Source organism: Furipterus horrens, unplaced genomic scaffold, assembly GCF_987537825.1.
Source record: "Furipterus horrens unplaced genomic scaffold, mFurHor1.1.pri manual_scaffold_1, whole genome shotgun sequence".
Taxonomy (NCBI): Eukaryota; Metazoa; Chordata; class Mammalia; order Chiroptera; family Furipteridae; genus Furipterus; species Furipterus horrens.
Window position 1 is genome coordinate 190,583,692 of NW_028327171.1, and position 27,422 is coordinate 190,611,113.

The 27,422-nt window shown below is 40.9% G+C and overlaps 1 protein-coding gene and 1 pseudogene across 1 annotated transcript; one reads left to right on the plus strand and one right to left on the minus strand.

The window, feature by feature from the left end:
• CASP10 (caspase 10) lies at window positions 1-27,190 on the plus strand. Its single transcript, XM_090282600.1, has 8 exons — window positions 1-175; window positions 1,948-2,301; window positions 3,388-3,481; window positions 9,992-10,127; window positions 16,126-16,274; window positions 22,373-22,481; window positions 23,360-23,852; window positions 26,975-27,190. The coding sequence occupies exons 2-8, from the start codon at window positions 1,955-1,957 to the stop codon at window positions 27,117-27,119; spliced, it is 1,473 nt and encodes a 490-aa protein (XP_090138726.1). The 5' UTR covers window positions 1-175; window positions 1,948-1,954; the 3' UTR covers window positions 27,120-27,190.
• LOC150022497 (septin-10-like) lies at window positions 14,193-15,655 on the minus strand (annotated as a pseudogene).
• Window positions 27,191-27,422: the final 232 nt, after the last annotated feature.

Sequence of the window (27,422 nt, forward strand, 5' to 3'; positions counted from 1 at the left end):
TCCAAGATCCAGTTTTTACTTCCATAGCCAGCAACAAGTTGGGTTTTCTCCTGTGCACATTGAAGATTTCTCGGGACTTGGAGCACACAGAGGATTCTAATTTCTTTAAAAACTCTGTTTTCAGGCAATTTCCCCAAGAACCATTTCCAGAGGATCAGTGGAATTTGATTTGAAGGTATGTAATTAACACCTTTTCCCTCGCTGGGGCTACACGCCAGCATTTTTCCTTGCTTTAGGTAATAGAAACTTGCAAAAACTCTTGTTTTCAGTAATGGCACTATTTCTTCCTGGATTTATTAGCCTGCCCAGGGAAAATGAAAGTTTAAAAAGTTCCAAGAAGGCTCTGACATAGCCTCTTCCTGCCAGAAATAACGAAGGTAGAGATTTTGGTTCTTCAGAAAACTCAAAGGCAAATGTATGATGTGTTAGAAAAGGAAGATGTCTCCAAGAAACCAATTATTTGGGTTCTAGTATCATGGGGCTACTGAAGGGAAGACCCCATGGGTGATCACATTAAAATGGCATTTTTTTTTTGTTTTCTTTTTCTAGTAGTAAAAGTAATATGTGTTTATCGCATAAGATTTGAAAAACTCAGGAGCCCAGAAGAAAATTTTTTTAATATAATTATACCACCTAGAAATACCACTTTTTGTTATTGATGTTTTGTTTTTGCTATGTTCTTTCCTTTAGCAAGTGGTTTCTTATTTCTAAATAGCCAAGTCTTGTGTAGCGAATATGTATCTTTTCCTTATATTAAGAATAATACTACACTGAAAAATTTTTATCAATTTATTGCTCCTCTTATTAGAATGAAATTCAGTGTAGAAAATACCATAGTTTATGAACCGGTGATGTGGAAATATTGACTTAGTTAATTTGTGACTTTCTACATTGATCTGAGCAACTCGTGTCTAAAACCTCCCTTTTTTCTGGTGTCTAGGATTATGGTTGCTCTTTCTGAGGGTTACAAGCCTGTCCTGTTATGGTTAGCAATGTTATCTCGTTGTCCTTGGGTTGGTAGGCACTTCAGAAATATAAACCTCCAGACTGCTTTACTTCTAAAATGTAGAGCATAAATCTGAGTGCCATTTCTGCCATTTGGTGGGAATGAACTAAGAACTCCAACGAGAAGGACTCCAATTTGTCAGAACATGGCAGCAGGTGGACCGTCTGCTGGACTTCTGACGTATGCCCATGAGCTGTATGCAAATTAACCCAGTCCCAGCTTCTCCCATAAGACATAAAAATGGACTTTGCTCATATACAGAAGAAATGTTGATGGACCTAGCACGACATATAGACTGGAGAAAAGCAAGGAAATGTAAATAACCTGTTAAATGTGTTACTGGGAAAAACTCACCCTAACCAAAATGTATGTTCGGAAATATGTGGGGATGGCGCCTGCATACTCAAGGCAGAAAACTCCAACGGGCCCTTGAGCTAGAGTAGGAGTTCTTCTTTTCCCTCTTCTCACTTCTTCCGGCTTTTGAGTTGGACTGGGAGTTTTCTTCTAATCTTTTAACTCCTTTCTTTTGTTTATTTCAGTAAATCTAAGTATAAAATCCTAGACTGTTCCCTGGGTGACTTCTCAGAGCTGTAAAGACGGCCTGTCACAACCGAGAACTGTTATGCTGACTTGTCTCTATTTTGACCAGCTTTCTCTTTGTATTGCAGAGAAATCAGGGTACATGAATTAAAAAAAAAAGTAACCTTCTTCCAGACCTTTCTAAAGGCTTAACATACAAATATTGGGGTTAAGTTTCTTGGGCTGTTAGTTTTTGAAGTAACTGAGCATTAATTTTTATTTCAGTAATTTTTACATTTTAGCACTTCTAAGAAAGTCTAATGATGCCTGGAACAGAGGAGGCTGAAACCAGGAGAGGGCTTGGGAAGTTGAGCTGCCATATGCTCTTACTCTGAAATGTACCCCACCTCTCTGTCTTTCAGGCTGGCCATGTCATCTCAGGGTCAAAACTGGGTTTCCAGTTCATTTGATAAGGGTGGAGACAACTTTCGCAGAAGGCTGCTGCTTATTGACTCATACCTGGGAGATAAAGATGTCGAACAATTAAAGTTTCTCTGCCAAGATTTCATCTCCCATAAGAAGCTGGAGAAGTCCAGCTCAGCCTCGGATATTTTTGAAATTCTCATGGCAGAGGAGCAGCTAAGTGAGGAAGACCCCTTCCTCCTAGCAGAACTCCTCTATGTCATGCAACAGAACTCACTGTTGAAGTCCCTGAACTACACCAAAGAGCAAGTAGAGAGTTTGCTGCCCACCAAAAAGAAGATCTCTCTGTTCAGGTGAGGAGGAGCCTATAATAAAGACAAGGTGGTTTTCCATTTTGTGTTCATTCAGGTCATTGGGCTTTGAAAGGAGCTGAGATTAAGATCTCTTTCTTATCTACACCAGGAGATTTCTGAGCTCTAGGTGCTAATGAGAGGAGAGGTTGGGCCTAGCAGTGGCTTGCTTAGTTTTGTTTCTCACTGCCAAGGGAAGCTCACCTCAGCGTAGCAGGTCTACACTTTTCTCTTTTCTCAGTTTCCACATCATCTGATGATCTTTTCTTCTGTGAGCCACTGGGTGTGTCTGCCTATTTCAGTTACTTGAGGAGAAAAGAATGCATACTTGGAGCAAAACAAGCAAAGTGAAAATGATGTTTCTGGGGTAGACATCATTTATGCCACATCCAGTTATATTTTTTTGGTGAAACACAGAGAGGTAAAATATAGGCATCAGGCCTATCGGGGTCAGACCTTACACAACACTTTTAAATTGTCCACTGATGGTGTCTACAGAGAACTTCATGAGGAGGAGCCTTCAAAGTGTTATTTTACCTAATCACCTGGGTGATTATGTCCTTCAGGCCTTAACACTCGGACTGGCTTCTAGAACCTGAGCTATCCTTGGGTCAGTGAGAGGATTCTGGAAATAATTTTTTTCCACTGTTAAGCAACTGAGGAATGGTCTCTGGCATACAGAGATATTAGTGTGTGAATGAAATATTCACTTTGTGTGATTACTCATTATATGACTCTCCAGAAATTGGAGTAGTGTCCTTCCTCTTTCAACAGTGAACTTTACATTTCCTGGCATCATTTCTACAGTGGAGCTGGAGATGGGAGGCCAAAATTGTGTTTTATGTTTTTTCTAGCACTGGACTTGGAATCAGAAAGCCTGTCCCTGCTGTTTACTGTGTTGTCTAAATTTAATAGGCCACGTTGAAGCTCGAAGTTTTAGTTTTTGAGTCTATAAAATGGGATTACTAATCATCTACTCACAAGACTGTGATCATTTACATGGGTGAGAATGTTTGTAGAGCACTCGATTTACTATGCTGTTCTCTGCAAGCGTGAGGCTTCATTTGTCTTTTTGGGTGTATGTCTTAGAAACCTGCTCTACGAACTCTCAGAAAACATCGACTCAGAAATCTTAAAGGACATGAAGTTCCTTCTGAAGGAAAGGTTACCAAAAATCCAGATGGTGAGTAGGTCATACAGAATGGGGTCTTTATCAGTGTGGCCTTAATCAGTGTTTGGGAAGAAGCTGGAAAGGGTTTGCAAGATGGTGGGTTTTTTTTTTTGGCAGGAGACAGTATATACAATGGTTTGGAATATTGACTTGGGTATGGAATGGGCCTGGTTTCTAGTGCTGGTTCTGTGACCAGCTCCTCCATATGTGACTGAACATTTCTGAGTCTCCATCTTCTCATATGCCATACCACTTCCTTCTAGGACTTTTGGAGGATTAGAGAAAATAATGTATATAAAGCATTAGCATAGGGCCTGTCTCTGACACGCAGCAACCATGCAGTAAATGATTAATTGCTACTGGCACCCACTGTGTTTTTTGATACAGAAATGTTCGGGGCACAAGGACCTGGGAAGGTTCCCACCTTCCTTGATGGCAGGGTGGGAATTAGTCATTTTTCATCTAAGTTAATTAAGATGTCTGAGGGAGCAGTGTGTCCTTTTCAGTGAACTTTGCAGTGTCTCTCATGTAAGGTTTCTGTGAAAATCAAATGAGACAAAGCTTGAGGATGTGCTTTGTAAAAGGCTGTATAGGCATAATGTTATTATTATTAATGTAATGCTATTTGCTAATATTCTTAATATATTGGTCACATTTGCTAATCTTCTTGCTATATTGGCAGGGAAGTAGCTGCATGTCTCTCTTCCAGGCCTCCAAACTTCAAGTATTTTTAAAAAATTTTTGACTTGCTTGTGACAAGCAAGTTAGTTAATTTCAGAAGGGATCGATTTTCAAACCTTACCCTGTAACATGACTTTCATTGTTATTCAACCACTATTTTTATTAGATTCTAAGTTATATAATGTTTGATATCATAAAAAAATACATGTAACATATGGAAGTTATAACATGTAGCACAGCCATAAATTCCCTAAACCAACTTATGAATGAGAACCACACCAATGCTCTTGAGCCTACATGTGTAGCCCTCTTAATCTACTGTTGATGTTCAATAGTGTTATATATTGATTCTTTGGGGCTGGCAAAATGGGGATTTTTAAATTCCATAATTTTGTTTCCCCCTTGTCTACCGTTTGGCTACCTGGTGATACAGTTTATATATAAATGCTCTAAGCAACCCAGATGAGTTTCCATACTAGGGCTTAAAAAGGCTACATTATCTGCTATTGCAATTGCAAAAGATTTGATCACAGAAATAAATTTGTCACTAGCCACTGGAGGAGGGCCTGAACACCCCTCAGCCCAAAAGGAAGGGTTCTAAATTGATATGGTTGCGCTTGATGGAAAGAAATCCCTCTAGCACAGCCTTTGTAGCATGCCCTAGGTTTCCTTTTAGGTAACTTTCGTACAAACTTCTAGCACTATAGCTGCCTTCAACTTTCAGGAAATCCATTCTCAGTGTAGCAATCAACGTAGAATGATGGTGTAAAGGAAACCATACCCTAATCTACTAACATTTTAGCAAAGAAGAGAAGCAAAAGTTTTCTTCTTTTATTTTAAAATGTATTTTTAATTATAGTTGATGTACAATTTCATCTTAGTTTCAGGTGTACAATACAGTGATTCAACATTTATATACCTTACAAAGTGATTACCATAATAAGTCTAGTAACTATCACAAGGTGATGTTCTTAAACCAGAGTAGTGTACAGACTCCATTTAAATTGTGTAGAAGCTGTCATTTAATAAACATCTAATAAATTTTCTACGAAGTATAATGAATTATATCTTAGCCTCTTTTTTCCCCTTCTGGTAGGATGCTGTCAAGATAGGAGCATCTGTTATGAGGTTCAGAGAAAGCTCATTTGCACATAACCTACCACAGCCCCTTGTGTGCGGTTTTCCCCCACCACTTTGCCTAGCAGATCAGCTCTGGATGAATCTTCATTCACCTTCTCCTTTCTTCTGCTTTATTCCCTGGCCAAGCTGTGGGTGTGCTGGGTGCTGCTTGTGCGGGGCACATATTCTTTGCCTTTTTTATTATTTTTTTTTTTTTTATTTTAAATGTGTTTTATTGATTATAATATTACATTTGTGCCAATTTCCCTTCCCTCTGCTCCCCTCCACCCGGTGGCCCCCCTCCCTCCAGTTGTCCCCCCCTTTTAGATCATGTCCATTGGTTGTGCATACAGTTCTTCTCAACCTCTCTCTGTCTATTCCATTCCCTCCTACCATGATCCTTAATTCCTATATCATCTCCCTCCCTCTCCCCATTCCCCCTCCCTGTTGACCTCCCCCCAATATGTTCCCCGTACCTAAAGTTCTTTTTCCACTCTCGTTGCCTGTTTAGTTTGCCTTTGTTTCAATTCCCTAGCTTCTGTTGTTTCTTGTGATGCAGTTTTCATTTTAGATTTCATTGTCTTGATCCTCCTTTTTCTAAACCAGTCCCTTTAACATCTCATATAACAGTGGTTTGGATCTAATGAACTCTTTCAGTTTTATTTTGTCCTGGAAACACTTTCTCTGTCCTTCTATTCTGAATGACAATTTCGCTGGATAGAGTATTCGTGGTTGTAGGTTTTGGATTTTCATTACTTTGAATATTTCTTGCCACTCCCTTCTTGCCTGCAGGGTCTCCCTTGAAAAGTCAGCTGATAGTCTAATTGGGACCCCTTTGTACATAATTCTTTTCTTCTCTCTTGCTGCTTTTAAGATTCTCTCTTTATCTTTAATTTTTGACATTTTGATTATAATGTGTCTTGGAGTGGTTCTCCCTGGGTCCAGTTTTTTTGGAACTCTCTGTGCTTCCTGGACCTGTAAGTCTATTTCCTTCCCCAAGTCTGGGAAGTTCTCCTTTATTATATTTTCACTCAATTTTTCAAGTTCTAGTTCATCTTCCTCGCTCTCTGGCAAACCAATGATTCTTATGTTGGGCCTTTTATAGCTGTCCCAGAGGTTTCTGATCCTCTCATCGTTGCTTCCCATTTCCTCTCGCTGCATTGGTTGACTGCTTGTTCCTTCTCCATATTCCAGTTTGTTGAAATGAACTCTGGATTTTTTTTCCTCACCATCTGTCTCGTATGTGGTTTTGTTCCTTTCGTTATGAGTGTTTTTCGCTTCTTTCTCATCTTTTTCCAGATCTTTTGTGAATTCTGTAAGCCACCTGATAACAATGGCCCAGAACTGAGCATCTGACAGGTTTCTTATCTGTTCATCTGTCAGGTTCTCCATCTGTTGCCTGGTGAGCTGTGCCACCGGGATTTCTATAGTTGTCTGCCTCATTTTGACAGATGCGTTTTGTTTTCTTGGGCCGGCTGTAGGGGGCAGTGCCTGTGTACGCGTCACAATCCAGGGACCGGCGCCGTTCCGCGACCTATTTCGCAGCCCTGTGGCGCTTTCTTTGGGGGCGGGGGTCCAAGATGGATTCACACAGTTATTCCGCTAGGAGACCGGGATCCGTCCTCCCGCCCCCCTGGGCCTCACTGTTCAAGGCGATGTGGTGGCTGCTTTCCCCAGCGTTGGGGTCGCGAGCTGCCGGGGGTTCGACTGCAGCCGGGGTTGTTCTCCCCGCTGCTGTCCCAGGTGCGACCGCAAACAGCACCGCCCCCTTTCTCTCCCCTTACCTGCCCAAAGGGCGCCGCTGGTTTATAACTTCATATGTTGGGCTTCCGTGTAGTTTTATTTTCTGGAATTTCTAGTTATCCTTTGTTTTGAAGTAGTTGTATTCCTCTCTAGTTGTAGAGGGAGACCTAGCGCGTCCATCTAAGCCTCCATCTTGGCCGGAAGTCCTATTCTTTGCCTTTTTGGTTCTTATACCTGTGTCTAGGATTTCTTGACAATTTATAATGTCTTTTAATTAGATGAATTTGTAATTCTGGCCTTTCCCTTGGTTGTTGGCATTTTGAGTGACTTCTTTTTAAAAATATTTTATTGTTTATGGTATTACAGTTGTCTCAGTTTTTCCCCTTTTGCTCCCCTTCACCTAGCCTGCCCCCAACTTCCATAGTCAATCCCCACACCGTTGTCTATGTCCATGGGTTCTTCATATATATTCTTTGACTAATCTCTCCACCTTCTTTCAATCAGTCCTCACCTCCCCCTTCCCCTCTTAAAGCTTTCTCTGTGTTCCATGACTCTACGCTTCTGGTTCTAGTTTGCTTATTAGTTTATTTTGTTCATTAAATTCCTCTTAGTGAGATAATATGGTATCTGTCTTTAACCAACTGGCTTATTTCACTTAGTATAATAGTCTCCAGTTCCATTCATGCTGTTGCAAAAGGTAGGAATTCCTTCTTTCCTTCTGCCACACGGCATTCCATTGTGTAGCTGTACCACAGTATTTTTACCTGCTCATCCACTGATGGGCACTTAGGCTGTTTCAGGCACTTGACTATTGTAAACAGTGCTGCTATGAACATAGGGGTGCATAGGTTCTTCTGAATTGGTGTTTCGGGATTCTTCGGGTATAATCCAGCAGTGGAATTGCAGGATCAAAAGGCAGTTCCATTTTTAGTTTTTTGAGGAAATTCCAGACTGTTTTCCACAGTGGCTGCACCAGTCTGCATTCCCACCAACAGTGCTCTAGGGTTCCCTTTTCTCCACATCCTTGCCAACACTTGTTGTATGTTGATTTGTTGATGATGGCCATTCTGACTGGTGTGAAGTGGTATCTCATTGTGGTGTTTATTTGCATCTCTCTGATGGCTAGTGATGTTGAGCGTTCGTTCAAGTGACTTTTTTCAAAACACACGCACACATGCATACGCACACTCTAATTAATTCTTTCTCATCCTTCCTTATGTTACTGCTCTAACTTCCTCCTTCCCTCTACCACCAAACTCCACTGACTCAACTCTTGATCACATTCCAATGCATTCCAATATGGCTTCAGCTTTCATCACTCCAATGAAACTATTACTGCTGAAGCCACCACGAACCTCCACATAAACGATTTTTCATTTCCCATAATTTTCCCCATATGGTTTTCTTTGCCTTGAATATCCTTTCCATGTTGTCAGAGAAGGACTAGTCATTCTCCAAGATGCAATTCAAGTATCACTTTCTATGTGCAGCTTGTGTGAGGCCTGCTGTGTTGAACAGATGATGAATAAATGAGTGGTATAATCATTTAAGTCACCTTTGACTCTTTCTTCACTTCTTCACCCACTTTCAATTGAGCTTCAAAACTCACCAAATTAGAATTCAAAAATGTTCTCAAACCCGGTGCCCCCTCTACATTTCCACCACCAGCTTTAGACCAGGTCTTGTTCATTTCCTCCCCGGAGTATTTAATCTTTCTGCCAATATATTCTCTCTAATTCATTCCTCCTCCAGCCTATTCCTAAGGCTTCTATTTAAAAACAAAGGTTTGTTCATGCGCCCATTGACCCATGACACACTTGTCCAAACTCCTCACATGGTGTGTGTTTTCTTTCACTGTCTCATATCAGCCCATGGTTATAGCCATGGCCTAGCTCACACCCATGGTTCATACTCTTTCTTCTTCCGTTATTAAAAAAATAGAGTTTATTTATTTTTAGGGAGAGGGAAAGGGAGGGAGAAAGAGAGGGAGAGAAACATCAATGTGTGAGAGATACATCAATCGGTAGCCTCTCGCATGCCTCCAACTGGGGACCTGGCCTACAACCTGGGCATGTGCCCTGACTGGGCATTGAACCAGCAACTTTTTGGTTCGCAGGCCAGCACTCAATCCACTGAGCCACATCAGCCAGGGCACAAAGCCTTCTTCTTAATATTCCTGAACACATTGTTCTTTTTCAACTGTTCAACCATTCAACATGCCTAGAGACCTCTTCCTCATATCCCACTCTGCTGATGGTATTCAGATGTTCACTTTCTGAGTAGTTTCTCCTTTCTGGGGACTCTAATATAATTTTGTTCATATATATTTTTCATAACCAGCTTAATACACTGAGAAGCCCAATCATTGAAAAGACTATGATGCCTTGTACCCCATATGTAATTCAATATTAAAATAATACTAACCAATTTGGAGTTCTCCCCCCCAAAAAGAGAGTTTTTCTTTTAAAATATGAAATGTAAAATTCTTTTAAAACACTTTATGCTTATTTATTTGGTGCCGCTCTAATCTATTATATCATCCACAGCTGTGACTTAGAAGCAGTATATCTCAATGGTTAATAAGAGAAACTTTGATATCAGACTGCCAGGGTTCAAATACCAACTCTGCCATTTATTGGCTCTGTGGCCTTGGACAAGTTATTGAATCCCTCCATGCCTCAGTTGTTTTATTTTTAAAATGGAGACTGTAATAGTATCTATATCATTGGGTTGTTATTGAGGTTAATATATAGCAAGCACTGTGCGTATGTGTGTGTGTGTAATCTGGTATTAATATAGATTGCATAGAGATTAACTTGGTAATGCCTCTTCCTCCACACTATTAGACTCCTCTGGGATAAACACCCTACCTTATTCATCGGTGTAGAACCTGGTGCCCGGTGGCCACGCAGGTAGTGTTTAATGAATGAATGGATAATCAGTAGGCAAGTAAATGTGACTCCACTGATTTTCTTGCAGACCTCTCTAAGTATCCTGGGACATCTGGAGAAACAAGCTCTCATAGATGCAGATAATCTGACGTTACTGGAGGATCTCTGCAAAAATGTTGCACCTAATCTTAAGAGAAAGATAGAAAAATATAAAAGAGAGAAAGGTAACTAACTTATGCTTGCTTGCTTGCACCAGACCATGGGAATTCTTAAACTAATTTGTCGTATGATAATTGGTCACTCTGATGATATTTTCTTGGGAAAGCCAGAACTCTCCTGAATTTGTTTATTCAACTCATACTTTGTACTGGACACAGTTTTAGAAGCTCCTCTTGGGAACTTTAGGTCTAGTGGGAGAAGTAGTTTTAGACAAATATCTTCCTCTCATTCTTATGTGAGAGTGAGTATAGGAAATCAGTTAGAATGAAATACCAAAAAGGAGGCAGGATAGCATAAGGATTATGCTAAGGAGTCAGATCACCAGGACACCATTTATTAGTGCTGCAGTGGCCCTTTCCTCAGTGCTTTTATGTCTCACTTTCTCTCTATAAAATGGGGATAGTGATAGACTCATCTCGTGGGTTTTTTTTTAAGATAGGAATTTTATAATTTCTATAAAATATATGTCTGGCACAGAATGAAGCATTCAATACATGTTTCTATGAATATGTTTGTCAGAGAAAGAAGTCATGAAAACTTCCATATGGTATTCTCAGAAATTACTATCAGAAAAGAAACTTTATTATTATTTTAGTCTGTCTTGTAAAAGTAGTATTGCTTTGGTATTATACAGAGGTGATAGTACAGGGCAGCAATCAAACCTGGCTGCCTCACCAAGTATCAACATGTTAAAATTTATGTTTTTATGACTCTATTTCTCCGCTCTTAAGCAAGAGCTGTAGATAACCACACCCATATTTTAGTTCAGTGACTCAACCTAGTGTGCAAATTTCTCTGCTTAAAATGAAACTAGCCAAAAGGAAACTTCTCTAAGAATTCTATAAACACAAATTGAATTGTAGAACAAAATGTATCTCAAATTATAACTAAAGCAATGAATAAATGCATAATTTAAGTAAAAGTTCTGAAGAATAAAAATAGGTCTTCTAAGCATCAAGGTTTCAGGTGAGAAATAAAAAGCAGGAAGTTTAAGTCGAAAGTGTATTTGGAATCCTCACTTGAACTCTGATCACTGAGATTTTTTTTTTCTAATCACATTACCATTTTCCTGTAACGCGTCCACACAAAGTAAACATAGGGCAGATTGTCAGGTTATTTTGAATATCTGAACTCTGTAGAAGTCACTCTAGTTTTTATGTAGTATATGCCTCCATGAGTCTTGAGGACTGAGTTTTAAATCAGAACAAAAATTCTAATTTTGATTTTTCTTTTCTACAACCTATCTGCTGTGTGATCTCTTTGAATGTTGAAAAAAATAAAAAAAGAAACTCTTTATTTTCCTCTACTAGTATCATACCAACACTTCTGGAACACTTCTGACCCTAGGTGTGTGGGTTTTTCCACAACAATTTTCCATTCCTCTGCAGAAACCAACTGGATGTCCTACATTTAATTCAATTTTGACATTAACCAGAGTTAGTGCAGACCCTAAGGTCTCAGGCCCCGAATGTTACCCCCCACTTCAGGTCCAATTCCAATTAGTTGGTCCCCAAATTACACACAGCATCTGTCTGTTTTGGGTACAAACCGGTGGTTCTCATGATCCCCTCCTTGGGTTCAATAATTTGCTGGAATGACTCCAGACTCAGGAAAACAATGTACTTACTAGATTATTGGTTTATTATAAAAGAAACAGCCAAATGGAAGAGATGTGTAAGGTAAGGTTTGGGGGAAGGAACACGGAGCTTCCAGGCCCTCTCCAGACAGTTCACCTGCCCCACAACTTCATCTGTTCACCAGCCTGGAAGCTCTCTGAACCCCTTCAGTTAGGGTTTTTTTAATGGATGCTTCAACTGTGGGTATGATTAATTAAATCACTGACCATTATGATTCATTCAACCTCTAGCCCCTCTCTCCTTCCTAGAGGTCTGAGGGAAGTAAGCTCCTCCAATCATATGGTTGGTTCTTCTGGCAACCAGCCCCCATCCTGAAGCTCTCTAGGAGCCCCCAACCACCCGTCTCCCCTTAGGCATATGAAAAACATCACTTCAGAGATTCTAAGGATTTTAGGAGCTGTGTGCCAGGAAAGGGAGCAGAGACCAAATATGTATTTACTATTATATCATAGGCGTCAATTGATAGTTTAAAAGTGACTTTCTACAGTCCTAAGAGTTTAGGCTTAATTCTGCCATTGAAAATGAAGGACTAGAGGATTGAAAAGATAGTATGCGAATTTTAGATTTTTCTGAAAGCATGATCCAAAGATGAAGTCCATTGTATCTGATTAGAATGCAAACTGTTTAAGGACCATTAGGATAACTTTCTCAGTTTTCTTGAACTTTAGTATTTTAATTTTATTATTAAAAATATGTATAAAAAAGCAAAATACTTGCTGTCAGGGATATGGGGAGTAAACTTGCCTAACTTTCTAACCTAGAAAAGGTTTGTGACCAGAAGTTGCTAGCAATTAATGGTCATCTTACCTGAACTAGTTGAATGCCAGAGTGTATCTTATGGCCCATAATTTAAAATGTCATTTCATTTTGCCGCACAATTTTCTCTCCTTACTTGGAAACGTTAATTTAGAAATGTGTTTTCTGGGGTGGGCCAGGGTGGTGGCATGGCTGTGGGAGCTTCCCCTTGAGAAGAGAGAAGCCAGGACCACAGACTGGGTGCCCAAGCACAGAGTGGGACCAGCCTACCACATAGCATTTGGTGGTAAAAGGCCATGGTGTTTCTCTCCGCTGGGGAGAGATGGAACCCGCTGGAGACAAAGTCACTTTTTTTTTTTTTTTTTTTTTAAATTCTTAAAGGGGCCAACATACAGGTTTTGTGTTCACAACCAATCACCTAGTCTCCAGCCAAGGGAAGTATGCACAGACTGGAGTCGTGTGAGGAGAGTCTGGAGTGGGAGGCACAGAGGAGAGACATGGGGGAGTGGCTGTGGGGTTTCCTGGGGCAGGATGCACCTGGATTCTGCCACAGCCCTCTTTTCTGAGAAGAGCAAGCCACTCCTAGGGGAAAAGCAATGACCTTACCCTGTGGGATACGGCTCATCGCACCCTCTGGAATTCTGCTGTTTTTGATTTGTTTTGTTTTCCTTTTCTTCTTTCTTTTCTCCCATTCTGCATCTTAACCCCTGCTGAGAAGACAGCAACATACACAGACCAGGGGATGTCAGAGACTGGCTGTAGGGCACAGTCATTCCATACACTTTCTTGGGAAACAGATTGGTGTTTCACCCTCATGGGAGAAGCTTAGAAACACCGGGGCTAAACTCCTAACACCTGGGTTTTACTAGCATTTCCCCTGTTAGTTTCTATAGGGTTAGTTTACAAACTAAAACAGCATAATACACAAAAGCTACACAATTCTGGAAGAATGGCAGGCTTCTGCCTCAGAGCCTGTTCCCTCTAGAACACCCAAAGAATAAACCTGCCACCCTCTGCCAGGCCAGCCCAATCCTAGGCTATGTCCGAAGTCCCTTCCCATACAAAATACCACCCGATGGGAAATGCAGGCAGCTGCAGCACGGTCATCCAGGCATCCTTGAGGAAGAAGAGCCTGAGAGCCAGAGCCAGAGCCTGAGAGAGAGCCAGCTCAGGAGCCAGCAAAGCTGGTGAGCCAAAGAGCCAGCCCTCTTTTTACTTCCATTGGCTCTGGAGGCATCAGCTTCTCAACCAATCCCATCCTAGACAGCTTTCCATTGTCTCAGCAAACTCCTCCTATGGACCCTCCTACTTCTCCCCAGTGATCTTAATCAGATCTTTCTGTATCATCCATGGGAGATCCGGGAGTTCTGTATTTTCAGTGGCAATGACGCTGCTCTGCAGATAGTAAGTGGGAACTAGGAGAAACAATCTAGATTCATCCCAAACCAGCAACTTAAACACTTCTAACAGTAAATACATAAGTACTTTCATCCACTCTGGCTTATGTATTGACCTTACACTTCCAAGTATTTTTCCATAAATGACAGTAACTGTGGCCATTTGCCAGATACAGAGTAAGTGATGCAGCAATGAAAAATAGCAAGAAAATCACAGCATACTCCTAACATTTTAATAACTTTTGCTTGTGATGACCTTCTGTGATCCGGAACTTTTGTTTTACATAAAATTGGAGTTCTTGCAGTCCTTGTCCATCTTCAGGTTGCCACCCGTCTCCATAAAAGTCTGGTTCTGGTATATCTCAGCCATAACTTTCTTTTTAGAGACAGATTATTTCTTCTTCCAAGAGTCTTCTCTTCAAGTTTCATTCTCTCTCCTTGGTGAATTCTTTTAAGATGCTCAAATTTAACCTGTACGTCTCTTTCAGTTTCTTCCAGAATGGCTTCTTTCTCCTTTACTTGCTGTACAAACATCTGCATCATTTCTTCCTTCCTTTGATGTTCCCCATAAAATTTGTGTCTTTTGGCTTCATAGGTCTCTTGTGGACTGAGTGGCTTATTCTCTGGACCCACATGTCTATTTTCTCCAGTTTGCAAAGGCTGTAAGGTTCATAGTGACTAGTGTGTGTCTGTTCTTCCAGATCCTTCATGTATGTATGTGAGCATTTTCCAGAGCTTTATAATCACAATAGTTTTTATTTCCACTTGTACAATACCCCAAGGGTACTGGTGAATTTTGACCATCTTAGTTCCAACTTTTAACTCATCCACATTCTGTCAGCTGACGGTTGGTGCCAATTCAATGCCAACAGAAATCCCCCAATTGGGGTGTGGTGAAGAAGGAAACGTTATTCAGGCAGTGATACAGCATGGCTATGAAAATAGTGCTATAGCACAGCTGTTAAAACAGCAAGGCTCTGAGGCTGCCCCTAGAGCCAGGTGGTTCTGGGGCCAGGCCCCTCTTCAGCTAGGCACCTCTGCGATGTTCTGCTCTGCTCTGGCCAGACATCTTTGGTTTTTCAGCTCTAGCTGGGAAATGCAATCTTCAGCCTTTGGTGGCAAGTGCACTCCCAGGGCCACAGGGGAGCTGGTTGATATGAACAGAAGTCCTTGCTTCTGGTTCCTGATTGGTCCATCCTCATGCAGATGAGGACTCTGTATCCTCACAGCTTGATTGGTCCAAAGACACTGTCCTGATTTGTCAGAACTGTGCAGTTCTGATTGGATGGGGAAAGCCTCTATCCCCTTGGTTGAAATAGCATTCCAGGAAACCTTTATAAGAGCTTGTTCAATGGCAGAAACAGTTGGGCAGGCAGTTCAGTGCTGAGGCAGGAAGGTTAGTGTGGAAGTTTCTTTGCAAAGTGAAGTTTTCTTGAAAGGCTTCTGTGCAGAAACAGCTGCTAGGCTCTGCTTTTTAAAAAATTTGAGCCCAGTTAGACACCAGGAGCTGTTCTTAGTCCTCAGGGTTCACACTTTCTACAACAGCAAATGGCAAATATTATTCAATGAAGTTTTGATTTTAGCAATCGTTGCATCATCTGTTGGAAATTGGTATATCTGGACACCATTGCTGACTAATTCACTCATGAGCTTTATCTTAAACTTCTGTAATTCAGTATTAAAACTTGCATCTGTTTTGGCAATCACTGGTATCATGTTCACCTTACTGTCAAGGCTCTTCATGGTTAAGAGATAAAGTGTGTTCAGAGGGTGGCCAGTTGGTGAGATGAAGCAGAAGCACACATGGATATAAGAATTGTGGTAGTTAAGGAGAGAACACTTACTCTTCAGTTCTTCTTGAAGACAGGCCTCAAAATGAGCATTTTTGTAGTCACTATTGGTTGGTAGGTCTCTTCTTTGTTTATTCAGTCACCAAATCCCACTGTATTCACAATGGTAAATTTTAATTGAATGTTACTTTTTTGGAGTTCACATGTCTGAGCTTTAAGTCTAATGTGGATAAAATGTGAGGATTCATGGTCTTCAAAATTAGTATTAAACAATGTATCAATCAGCCCTGGTTTTCCAATTCCAGTCTCCCCAACACAGAAAATATTATGCTGATTGTATCTATTGACTAGCCGATCAAGCAAACTCAGAAAACCAACAAGCCAGACATAGTTAAAATAATGAATATTTTCTCTTTTTTGCAGAAGCTGAGCAAAGTCAGCTGAAAGCCAACACAGAAGCAGCCTTCAGGGGGTATGTCTCAGCGGTGGAGGAAGCCAAGGGGGGCCGGAAGGAAGAAGTACTTTCTAGTTCAGACATTAAACAAATCCTTCAAGCTTTACCAGCCTCATCGGTAGGTTCATTGGTGGTTGGAAAATGTTTACCTACCATCTCCACTCTCCACCCCCAACCCCCAAGAAAAAGAGAGAGAGGGAGAGAGACAGAGACAGAGAAAGACACACACACACACGCACAGACTGCTTTCCATGGCTGATTTCAGGTTACCAATATGATATCGACTGTATTGCATAATTTTTGAAAATCTAACAGTAGCTCTTACTAGCCGGTTTTAGGTGACTCCCCTACTCTGCTGTTTTGTACTGTGTCATCTGCTCTTATCTTTGGGGTTCAGCCAGGGCTGGCTTCCTGGGCATACAGCTTGTGCAATTACGTAGGACCCACACTTTTTAAATGCTTAGCTGTTGTTGTTTTGAAATTCTTAATTATGTACGGACTTTTGTTTTGTGCAGGGCCCCACAAATCGTGTAGCCAGTCCTCCCCAGATGCCAAGAACTGAGTTTCTGTAGTGCCCAACAAAGGAAGGGCGGGTAGAAGAGGGAAATAGTGGGAGAAATTGCAATCTGTCCCTCACATAGAAAAATAAAAAATAAATTTTTATTTATTTTTAATTGACTTCATTGCGGTGATATTGGTTAATAAACTTACATAGGTTTAAGTGGTACCTTGGCACTTGTAAAGAATATAGTTACCTCCACCACCATCTTTTATTAAAAAATGGAATTTGCCTCATTTTTGTTGTGGTGTTACCTCATGATTAGATGCAAGCTATGTGTTCTGGCCATAATTTTACATAAATGATGCACATTTCTCAACGTTACATCTAGAAGCAATAGTGTCCATTTGCTCCTCATTTGTGAGGCTAATGATGTCTGATGTGTTCATTATATAGTTAATTTTATGAAATTACTATTTTCCCTTGCAACTAATAAGCAGGTGTTAGGGAGACATTTTAAAGTGAAGCAAATCTACTACTCTCTATCAAAATTTTCCTATAGATTGAGCATCCATTGATTATTCTTGTGTGATTGAATATTTACTATGTTGGTTGAAGAGCAATGATTCTCAAACTGAAGTATTCTGAAGTATTCTCTTCACATTTATAAGTCAACATTCAGCATTGTACTACATTAAACAAGAGCCTCTCTTTCTCCCCTCAAAATTTCTTTTACCCATTGAACTTAACTCTCCCCTATTCCTTCAAGAATTTTTGTGTGTGCTCAGATACTGATGTGCATGTACAATACATGTGCGCGCGCGCGCACACACACACACACACACACACACACACGAGACTTTGCTCTTTGTCTCTTAGAAATTCAGTAGTTTCTAAGGGCTGTGGCTCAGCCTTGGTCTCTAAGTGCTGCGGCCTTGCTCACACTGGATGATTCTGCCCACGGGCAGATGAAGATGAAGATAGTTGTGGGGTGCTGGGAGGGCAGGAGGCTTTGGGGAGGGGGGGCAGCACCTAAAATTACATATGTTCTCATAGACCCTCAGGGTTGGAAGGTGTATTAAAAGTTATCTAGGCAACCGTTACCCTCTCCATAAAGTGATGAATAAAACAACACTTGGTAAATCATCTCACGGTTCATAATGCACCTGAGGTTTTCTTATATAAAAGAGCTCTGCGAACAACGGCATTTAATGAGAAGACATTATTTCAAACAATATCCCCTAATTTGTTTAAAAAGCATGTCAAAGTTTTGAGTGTGGCATATGATTTTCTTACTGGACCATCCCGGAAAAAAGCGGAAAGACCAAACAGGGCCAGGCAGTGGGTCAGGCATTCATTCATTCCTCTCTGACACAAGAACTTGGTGGCTGCCAACAGAGGATGTGATATTCTCTGAGAAAGAAAGCCAGGCAGACCTTAAGGCTTATTCCCCACCCCTGTTCTGGATGATGGTTTTATCCGCACAAGGGAGGAGACAAATTGAAGAAACCTGGGGTCTGGAGATGCTGGGCACAGCCCACTGCTGCATCTGTGATTCTCTTAATTCCAGGAAATTTGCCCAACTGATTTTAAAACCATCTGAACAAACAGAAAATAGCCTTCCAGTCCCTTGGATGTTGCTGATAAGGACTTCAGGTTTTTAAAGAAAGGGAAATCGGCTTAGAAAAAGAAAGGCAGGAAGTCTTTTGGAAACTTCCGTTGAGTTTTGTTCCTTCAGAGCAGGGAACTGTGATGCTGCATCTTGAGAGTGAGGCAGTGTGCCTTTAGCCTGAGTGGCAGTCACCCTCTGTAGCCAGAAGCCTGCTGGGCTCCAGCAGGGAGCCCCCCTCAGTGACTTGTAGAGGAGGGGATTCAAACAGGCCTCCTAGTGCTGCTCACCACACATCTGGTGGCAGAGGCAGCCCCTCTCCAGAACACCTTGGTCATGGCCCCTTGGGGACTTTCTGCTGCAGACTAAGAGCTGGGGATGGGGTGGTTGGGGAAGATGATGCAGAAAAGTTGAGGGTCCTAGACTGTGTTTCAGTTTTATATGTAATTATATATACCATTTAGATAAGCCCAAAGTAAAAACTATAATAGAGTATACACAGAGAAGTCTGGGTTTCCTCCTGACCATTTTTATTCATTTTCTGATTTACCCTACTTTTACTTTTGCAAAAGAAAACTCACCCATCTCTCCCCTGTATTCTAAAAGAGGTATCACATTTAAATACGATTCTTCACCTTACTTCCTTCATGTAACAATATCTCCTAGAGAAGCGTGTAGAGATGGTCCTCTGCATCTTATGCTCACTGTGTGTGGATATTCCATAGCTCTTTCAATCACTCCCTGTTGGTGGACATTAGAGTTAGTTCTAGTCTTTCATATGATGCTGCAATGGGTAAATATCCTTGTGCGTGTGTCATATTCCTGCCACTGCGACTCTGCGAACTTTCCCCTTTGGAAGAAGGGACTTGATTCTGTTTTTGTCACCTGCAAATGATCTTTGCTATGGCTGGAGAGTAGGTATCTGTCCTTTTCTGCCTCGAGTTCATCTTTTTTAACAGTTTACTTTTCAAGTGTATTATAAGGGGCACAACTCAAGACCATCAATATGGAAGAGATCCATAGGGCAAGATATGGGAGTTGGGAGTGGCAGGGAGGTTCTGCACCTTCTCAGGGCGCCTCACCTCAGTGTGTTCACCAACCCATCAAGTCTAGGTTTTCAACCCTCCTCTAACTGTGAATTTTCTCCATTTTAGCATGTCCTATTTCCTCAACCGGAGGGACCCTGGCAAAATGAGCTTGAAAGGAACAATGGTAGATGTTCCTAATACACTTTTTATAACTTGGATCACTATGGCAGAAATAGATACATTTGATACATAAGTTATTAAGGGTGACTCTGGAAAAGAGTTACAAATTAGAGGAGAATTCATTTCTTATCTCAATTCAGAGCAAGCCACTGAATGCATGGATTATATGAGGCGTTTCTATGGGAGGATGAAGCGGTGGTTTCTACTCTGAAAGCCTAGCTTAGCAGCTTCTGGGAAATGCAGGCAAATTAGGTCACCTTCTGTGGAGAGGGAAGAAACCCCTGGTGGGGCAGAAGCCCCAGACCAACAGTGACAAGAGGCAATGTTGAGGCTGAGGGAATATCTGCTATGGTGTGGCTCCCACATGCTGCTTGCAGTTGGAGGGAGGTCAGAGGGAAGGACTTGGCAATGGTGATTCTTTCCTGAATCTTTGCCCAGAAACCATAACCTCAGGAAGGTATTTCAGAATCTGCCAGTCGGATAACCTGCTTACAGACAAACAGGTTTTTGGCGTAGTCTCTCTGTGATGTGTAAAGTTTATCAGATCTGACTCCTCATTTTTTTCTGCAGATTTAAATTTCAGAGCCCAACTCACTCCACTTTCCTGGGAATCCCTGTTTGTTTGTTTTCTTTTTCTTTCTTCTTCTCCTTTTTTTTTTTTTTTTTTTTTTCTTAACTGGGAGGCTCATGATATGATGTTGGTGAAAGTTATTGTGGAGTCTTTGTCATGTGCCAGGCATTGTTCTAAGAGCTTTCTGGGGCTTATCTCATTTAATTCTCCAATCACCTGGACACAGGTACCACAGTTATTATCACTTAATGACAAAGAAACCGAGACCCAACATGTCTAATACTTTGCTGAAGGTTGTGTGGCTAGAAAGAAGTGGAGCTGGGATTTGAACCCAGCGGTCTGACCCCAGAGCTTGCCCTCCAAAGATGTGGCCATACCATTGTGTAGCTATAGGAGCTCAGGCAACGGCTTCACTTCTTTGGAAAATAAATAAGTTTCTTTCATTTTTGGGATTCTGAGGTTTCAAACTTTGGACATGGCTTCCCTGGAGCATTACCTTCTCCTAAGCTGAGGAGGAATGTACAGGTGCCCTGTCTGACTGCAGCTTGGGTCCTTTTTGGTGTGTTTTCTGGTCTTGGGGCTACTGGACTCTCTCAGTCTGAGATAAATACCCAGGACTGAGCCTTAACCATAGTTAATAACTAACTCAGGCCTCAGAGATGAGGGCAAAGCTTGCTGGGTTTTACTGTAAACTTGCTGGTGGGGAAAGAAAAGTTTCAAGAGAAATTTTCCTGTTACCGTCATGTGACAAATAGCTCATCATTGGCTTTCTCTCTATGATGGATTCTTATTTGGAGGAACCAGGGCGTTTATCAGAAATCTTCAAACCACTGCAGTTGTCAGCTAATGCCAAAAGCATGACTAAGTAATCCCTGAGCTATGGACTGGTTTTTGTCCTTCTGAGATTGGGTCTCTGGGTGTTTTTTTGTTTGTTTTGTTTTTTTTAATCTACTTTTTAAAACTGTTGTTCAATTACAGTTGTCCTAATTTTTCCCCCATTGCTCTTCCCTGTCCCTCCAATCCCCCACTCCCACAATCAATCCTCATCCTGTTGTTTATGTCCATGGGTCCTTTACACTTGTTCCTTCATTAGACCCTTCCTCTTCTTTCCCCGTTATCCCCTACCCCCTCACCTCTGGTCACTGCCAGCTTGTTTCTTATTTCCATGTCTCTGCTTCTATTTTTCTCATTTGTTTGTTTTTGTTCATTAGGTTCTGCTTATAGGTGAGATCAACTAGGCTTTTTTATTCCCTCTTTCTTCTTGGTATCTGCCCAGCCTCTCTCTAGCCAGGGACAGATCAATGTTGACTCTACCTAACCAGCTCTCTACCAGAAACATGTGGGCTGATTCATGTGATGTTGACTCTCAACTCATCCTGTGTAAGAACATGTAAGTGTTTGGGGAAAGATAGTTGAAGAATTTGAGTACTTCTCTTTCTAGGTGAGAGAGTAACTAACCCTAGTCTTCACGGAGATGTAGGGACCATCTGCTTACATCTAACTTCTGAAGCCAGCACAGAGGTCTGGGAAGTCTCTTCAGGGCATCTCCAACTGGGGTTCAGCCCTTAATGACTTTGAGGGCTCAGGGTTCTTTGTGTCTGTGGTGGTTCTTCTTCCTGTCTCTGTGATTATCACTGTCTTTCCCACCGTTTTCTATAACCATCAGAAGTGCATTGACCTTTGGCCATGGAAGGGAAGCTATTGTCCTTTCAGTCAGGCATACCCTTAATTATTTCCAGAAAGAGAAATTCCTCTTTCATTGACTGATACCACTTCTTTTCTGTTTGCATTCAACGTGTACCATGGAGATCATTTTAGCCATACAGAGGCCCCACTGAAGTCAACTCAGATAATTTGTAATTATATGCTATTTACAATAGCCTTCAGAAATAATTGCATATATTTTAAAATCTCCACTGTGATCTCTGCCAAAGAGATTTCTCTGGTTTTGGAGGGATCAGATCACTCTGAATCCTACCATCTGAAAAAAGAAAACTACCATTTGATAGTTTTGTTGTCTTGGTAGAGCCTTGCCTATGCTTTCTTCACCTTACTAATCCAAAAAGGAAGATTTTTTTGCATAAACCCTGGGTTTTCCAAAGTTAGAGTACACATTCTGTTATTTAACACCGAGAATTGACATCCTGCAATTAAACAAGGTAAAATCTGAATTTTAATCAGGGTTTGGCAATTGATTGACTCCAGGCCAGGACCAGGATCTTGAGAATTCTCTGCTTTTGGTACTGATAAATGAAGTGGTTGGATAGAAACATTAAACTCTTAAAGTGAGGATTCCCTACTAAGTGGCTCTATCTCTTCTTCTTTCAAGGAGGAAACTGTGTATAGGATGGATCGTAAATATAGAGGCCACTGTGTTATTATCAACAACCACAACTTTACCTCACTGAGAGAAAGACGAGGGACCCATAAAGATGCTGGTAAGAAAGGCTGTAAGAGTATATCAAATACAAGTTGGGGATCTTAAAATAATTTTTTATTTTCATAAAGTCTTTCTTGTCTTCCATTTAAATGTAAAGATGATATTATAAATGTTTCTAAGCCTCTTATAGAATCCTAGTGTTTCAGTCCGTCCAGGCCGCCATGTCAAACTACCAAGAGTGAGGGCTTATAAACAAACACTTCTCACGGTTCTGAAGGCTGGGAAGTCTAAGATCAAGGCCCTGGCGTTTCAGTGTCTGGTGAGAGTCTGCTTCTTAGATGGCCACCTTCTCGCTGCTGTAACCTCACTTGGCAGAAGGGGAGAGAGAGCTTTTAGGGGTCTCTTTATGGGCTCAGCCCTCATGCCACAAGCACCTTCCAAAGGCCCCGCTTTCTGATACCCTTTCTTTGAAGGTTAAGAGTTAGGATTTCAACCTATGAATTTTGGGGAGACACAAACTTTCAGGCCATAGCACCTGTGGTGTCATCAATCTGCTTAAAGAGTGCTAAGACACCCTGACCACTTATGACTCTGTGGTTTGGGTCAGCATGCTGGGTCAGTATGAGAAACCCTGCGTTTGTGCTCTGGTTCCACTACTAGCCAAGTTCATGACTGTGGGAGACTCACAGGGCCTCTGCTCCCTCATCCGTGAAGCAGAATGTCCTCTGGCCTCAGGTGACTCTCAGGACTGTTGTGATAGCACTGTGGGTACTATAAAAAGGCAGGTTACTTGTAAAATTTTATTGTCATGAAAGTAAAAGAAAAAACCCAAAGCTCCAAGCTATTTGCTGTGTAATTTTTTATAACTATTAACATTTTTTGACCTATTCATTTTATTTCATTTCACTCAATTTCATTTCATTTTTTTTTTAACAGACTACCTGACGCACGTGTTTCAGTGGCTTGGGTTCATGGTAAATACATATGTTAATGTGACTAAAAAAAAACTCGAGGAGGTTCTGAAGAAATATGAGAGTCATCCAGACCACGCTGACGGAGACTGCTTTGTGTTCTGTGTTCTGACCCATGGAAAATTTGGAGCTGTCTACTCTTCAGATGAAGTCCTCACTCCCATTCGGGAGATCATGTCTCACTTCACAGCCCAGCAGTGCCCTGGTCTGGCTAACAAACCCAAACTCTTTTTCATCCAAGCCTGTCAAGGTGAAGAGATACAATCTTCTGTATCCATTGAAGTAGATGCTGTAAGTTCTGAGTCAGCACTCCCGCCCCTTCAGGAGAGTGTTCCTGTTGAGGCAGATTTCCTTCTTGGTCTGGCCACTGTCCCCGGCTACGTATCCTTTCGTCATACAAGAGACGGGAGCTGGTATATTCAGTCTCTGTGTAATTTTTTGAAGAACTGTGTCCCAAGGTAAGAGTTCCACATTGTTTGATTCACCTACCTGTTTATCCATCCATCTATCCACTTACTTGTTCATCCATCTGTCCACCCACCCACCCATGCATATATTCATGCATCATCCACCCATCCATGCATCCATCTATCATAACATCTGTTCATCCATTCATCCAACTAACCTGTATTGAACACCAGTATATAACTGGAAAGGAAGATATGGAATAAAAGGAAAAAAAAAAAAAAAAAGACACAGTCCCAGAACTCAAGTTGCTCACAATCTAGATGGAAGAACAGCAAAAATAAAATAAAATAAAATAAAAATAAATGTATAATGCAAAAAAATAAATAAATAAATAAGGAAAGACAAGCAGATAGGGAAGAGCATCCTCCAATGGTAAATATATATTATAAAGCATAGGTGTTATGGGAACACATAGAATTAGCGCTTCACCCAGATTTGGAGGATCAGGGGAAACTTCTACTTGGGGTAAAAGACATGCTAAACAGAGGAAGCAGCATGAATAAAGGCACGGGGGCGTTTTATCTGTTTCCTCCTTTATTCATTTACCAGTCACTCATATTTACTGAGTACCCATGTGCTGCCTTGGACCATATTCTTGGTCTCCTGCCTCTGTTCTCACAACTTTCCTTCTGTCTCTGCCACATGCTCCTTACCTGGTACCTTGGAAATGGGCCTTGACCAAGGTTCTTCCCTGGACCTCCTTCTCTACTGTCCTTCTGTAGCCCCTCTTGGCAGTTTTAGCTATATCTGGAGGCCACTGGAACCTCCATGAAAATGTCTCCCAAATTGCCATTTCTGAGTTTCTGGAGGGGTAACTTCATTCAGCTTTATATGCTCAGTGCCTGGCATAGTATCTGATGTATTGTTAAGCTTGAAAACTAATTGCTGGATCAATGAATGACAGATCAAGTCAACTTCATTCTTAAGCTCAGTTCTGCACATTTTTTTCACAGCCTGCCAGACATCCTACCTTTGTGTTATCCTTGGACCTTACAACCCAATGAACAGTCCTGATTTCATCTTCTCGGCCCTCTCCTGAATCTCATTTCTAGAAATGGCCACATTGCTCTTCTGGGAATTTACAGTAGGAAATCAGGATTGGAGCCTTGAGTTACCTAAGCTTTTCCCTCTTCTTTACTAACCTCTACATCCCCACCATAACCATTAAAGGCCAATGTCCTATGGCTTCAAGGGGATACTGTATGCCTGCTCTACTGGATACTGAGCTAGTGTCTAGAGGGACAGTTGTGACCAAGAGAGACAAAAATCCCTTCTCCATGGAGCTTCCAGTCCAGTGAGAGGAAGATATATAATAAAAATGTAAGTGAATATTTAAATTAATAAGATAATTTCAGGCAATGATACCTGCTATGAAGAAAGCAAAGTAGTATAATGATATAGAGTAGTATAATGATATAAGAGCTACTTGAGACGACTTCTTGATAGAGAAGCCAGTTCAAGTGTGACTGAATGCTAAGAAGGAGGAGTTAGCCACAGAAAAATTCTGGGACAGAGATAACAGCTAGTGTGAAGCAGGACGAAAGGACTAAGAACCAGGCAGGGCCTACATTCCCATCTGAAAAAATAACAATGATGATTACAATAAGTAGTAGTAATATTGGGTTGGCCAAAAAGTCCTTATGTTTTCTTCCATAAAATAAAAGACACATTTTCCATTTTCACCAATAATTTTATTGATTTGGGTATTTTGAGTATGTCGGCTATCTCCTGGGTGGTATAATGTTGGTTGTTCTCAAGTAATGTCTCAATTTGCTCACTATCAACTTCAACTGGTCTACCCAACCATGGAGCATCGTCCAGCAAGAAATCTCCAGCACAAAAGTTCACAAACCACTTTTGATATGTTCGATCAGTCACAGCGCCTTCTCCATATGCTGCCTGCATAATCTTTTTGTGTGTGTGTTTCAGTAGCGTTTTCACCTTTCTTGAAACAATAAAGCATAATATGCTGAAAATGTTACATATTTTCTTCCATCTTCACTATTAAAATGGCTGCACAAAAATTCACCAATTTTGATACTTTTAAAAAAATGCTCACTGTTATGACAGCTGACACAATACAAGCTGACAAAGTTGTTTCAAATGAAGTTAAAGACAACTAAGCGCTACTAGGGCCAGCTTATGGAAAAACAGAACGAACTTTTTGGCCAACCCAATACTACTAATACTAAACATGATGGTCAGTGGAATATTGTAGCCAGGGGTCTAAGTGCTTTACATAAATTACCTCATTTAATCTCATGATGGTTCCTAAAGTGAGTATTACTATGGTCTTCATAGGGCAGCTGAAAAAACTGAAGCATAGTAAAGTAAGTAACCTGCCTAAGACCACATAATCAGTGAGTGACAGAGCCATGATTCAGACTGGAGTCTGCCTCAAGAGCCTTTGGCTTGCTTCCAATAATATGTATCGCCCACCCCTGGAACACTCGTTCTAGTAAATTCTACACATCCTGCAAGCCCAAGTTCAAATGTTACCTCCTCTCTGAAGCTATCTCTTCTCCCAGCCAGAAGTTCTTTCTCCTCTGAACTTTCACTGGGACTTTGACCTTCTTTTCAGATGGCATTGATCACATTCTGCCTTGTATTATGAATTTGGTGTGTATGCTATTTTTGGTACATGTTTTATGTCTGCATTTTAAGTGTTTAAGATTAGGAATTATACCATATTTATTTTTGTATTCCCCCCCAAACCAAGAATAGAGAGGGTATTATTAATAGTAGGCTCTCTTTCTCTATCTCTATCACTTGCCTGTCTTACCTATCATGTATCTATCATCATCTACCAGCTTGAAGAAAGAACATGGAAAAATAATTATATGTAAAATTCCTTTGTGGACTAAGTATATTAAAATACAAGATGTAATTATTATAATTTTCTTAAATGCTGAATGTAGAATTGAAAATGTTATCTAATTTAGCATTTGTTTTTAAATTTCACAAGTATTTCTTTATACTTGGCAGGATTCCAGTTAGAATCTGGGCATGTTAGGTGAGGAAGAACCCACATGTTTTAAGGTCTTTTATTTCTAAGACCTGGGACATGATTTGTGTCTGCTGATTGAAAATATATTTTCTTTTCTGGCTGCAGACATGAAGATATCTTATCCATCCTCACTGCAGTCAATGATGATGTGAGTCGACGAGGTGGAACAAAGAAACAGATGCCTCAACCTGTTTTCACACTACGCAAAAAAGTCATATTCCCTGTGCCACAGAAAGAACTTTTATTATGAAAGAGAGTTTTCATTGACTCTTAGACTTGAAAGGAACCTTCCCTTCCAGCTTCCCACGCAGCCTAGGAAATCAGTGACAGATGATGAGCTGGCCTCCATCTGTCATTCTAGTAACAAGAAATGTTCTATTTTCTGACACAGTAAATTCTGGGGTTTTTCTTCCTCCTTTTTAACAAGTCTAAATGTTACAAAACTTTTTTTTTTAAAATTGATGCCATGGATTACAAGCTTGGTTTTAGCTATGCACCCTGAGGAAAAAGTAATTGGCCTTACTTTGTGTATCTGTGAAGTAAAAAGTGGGAC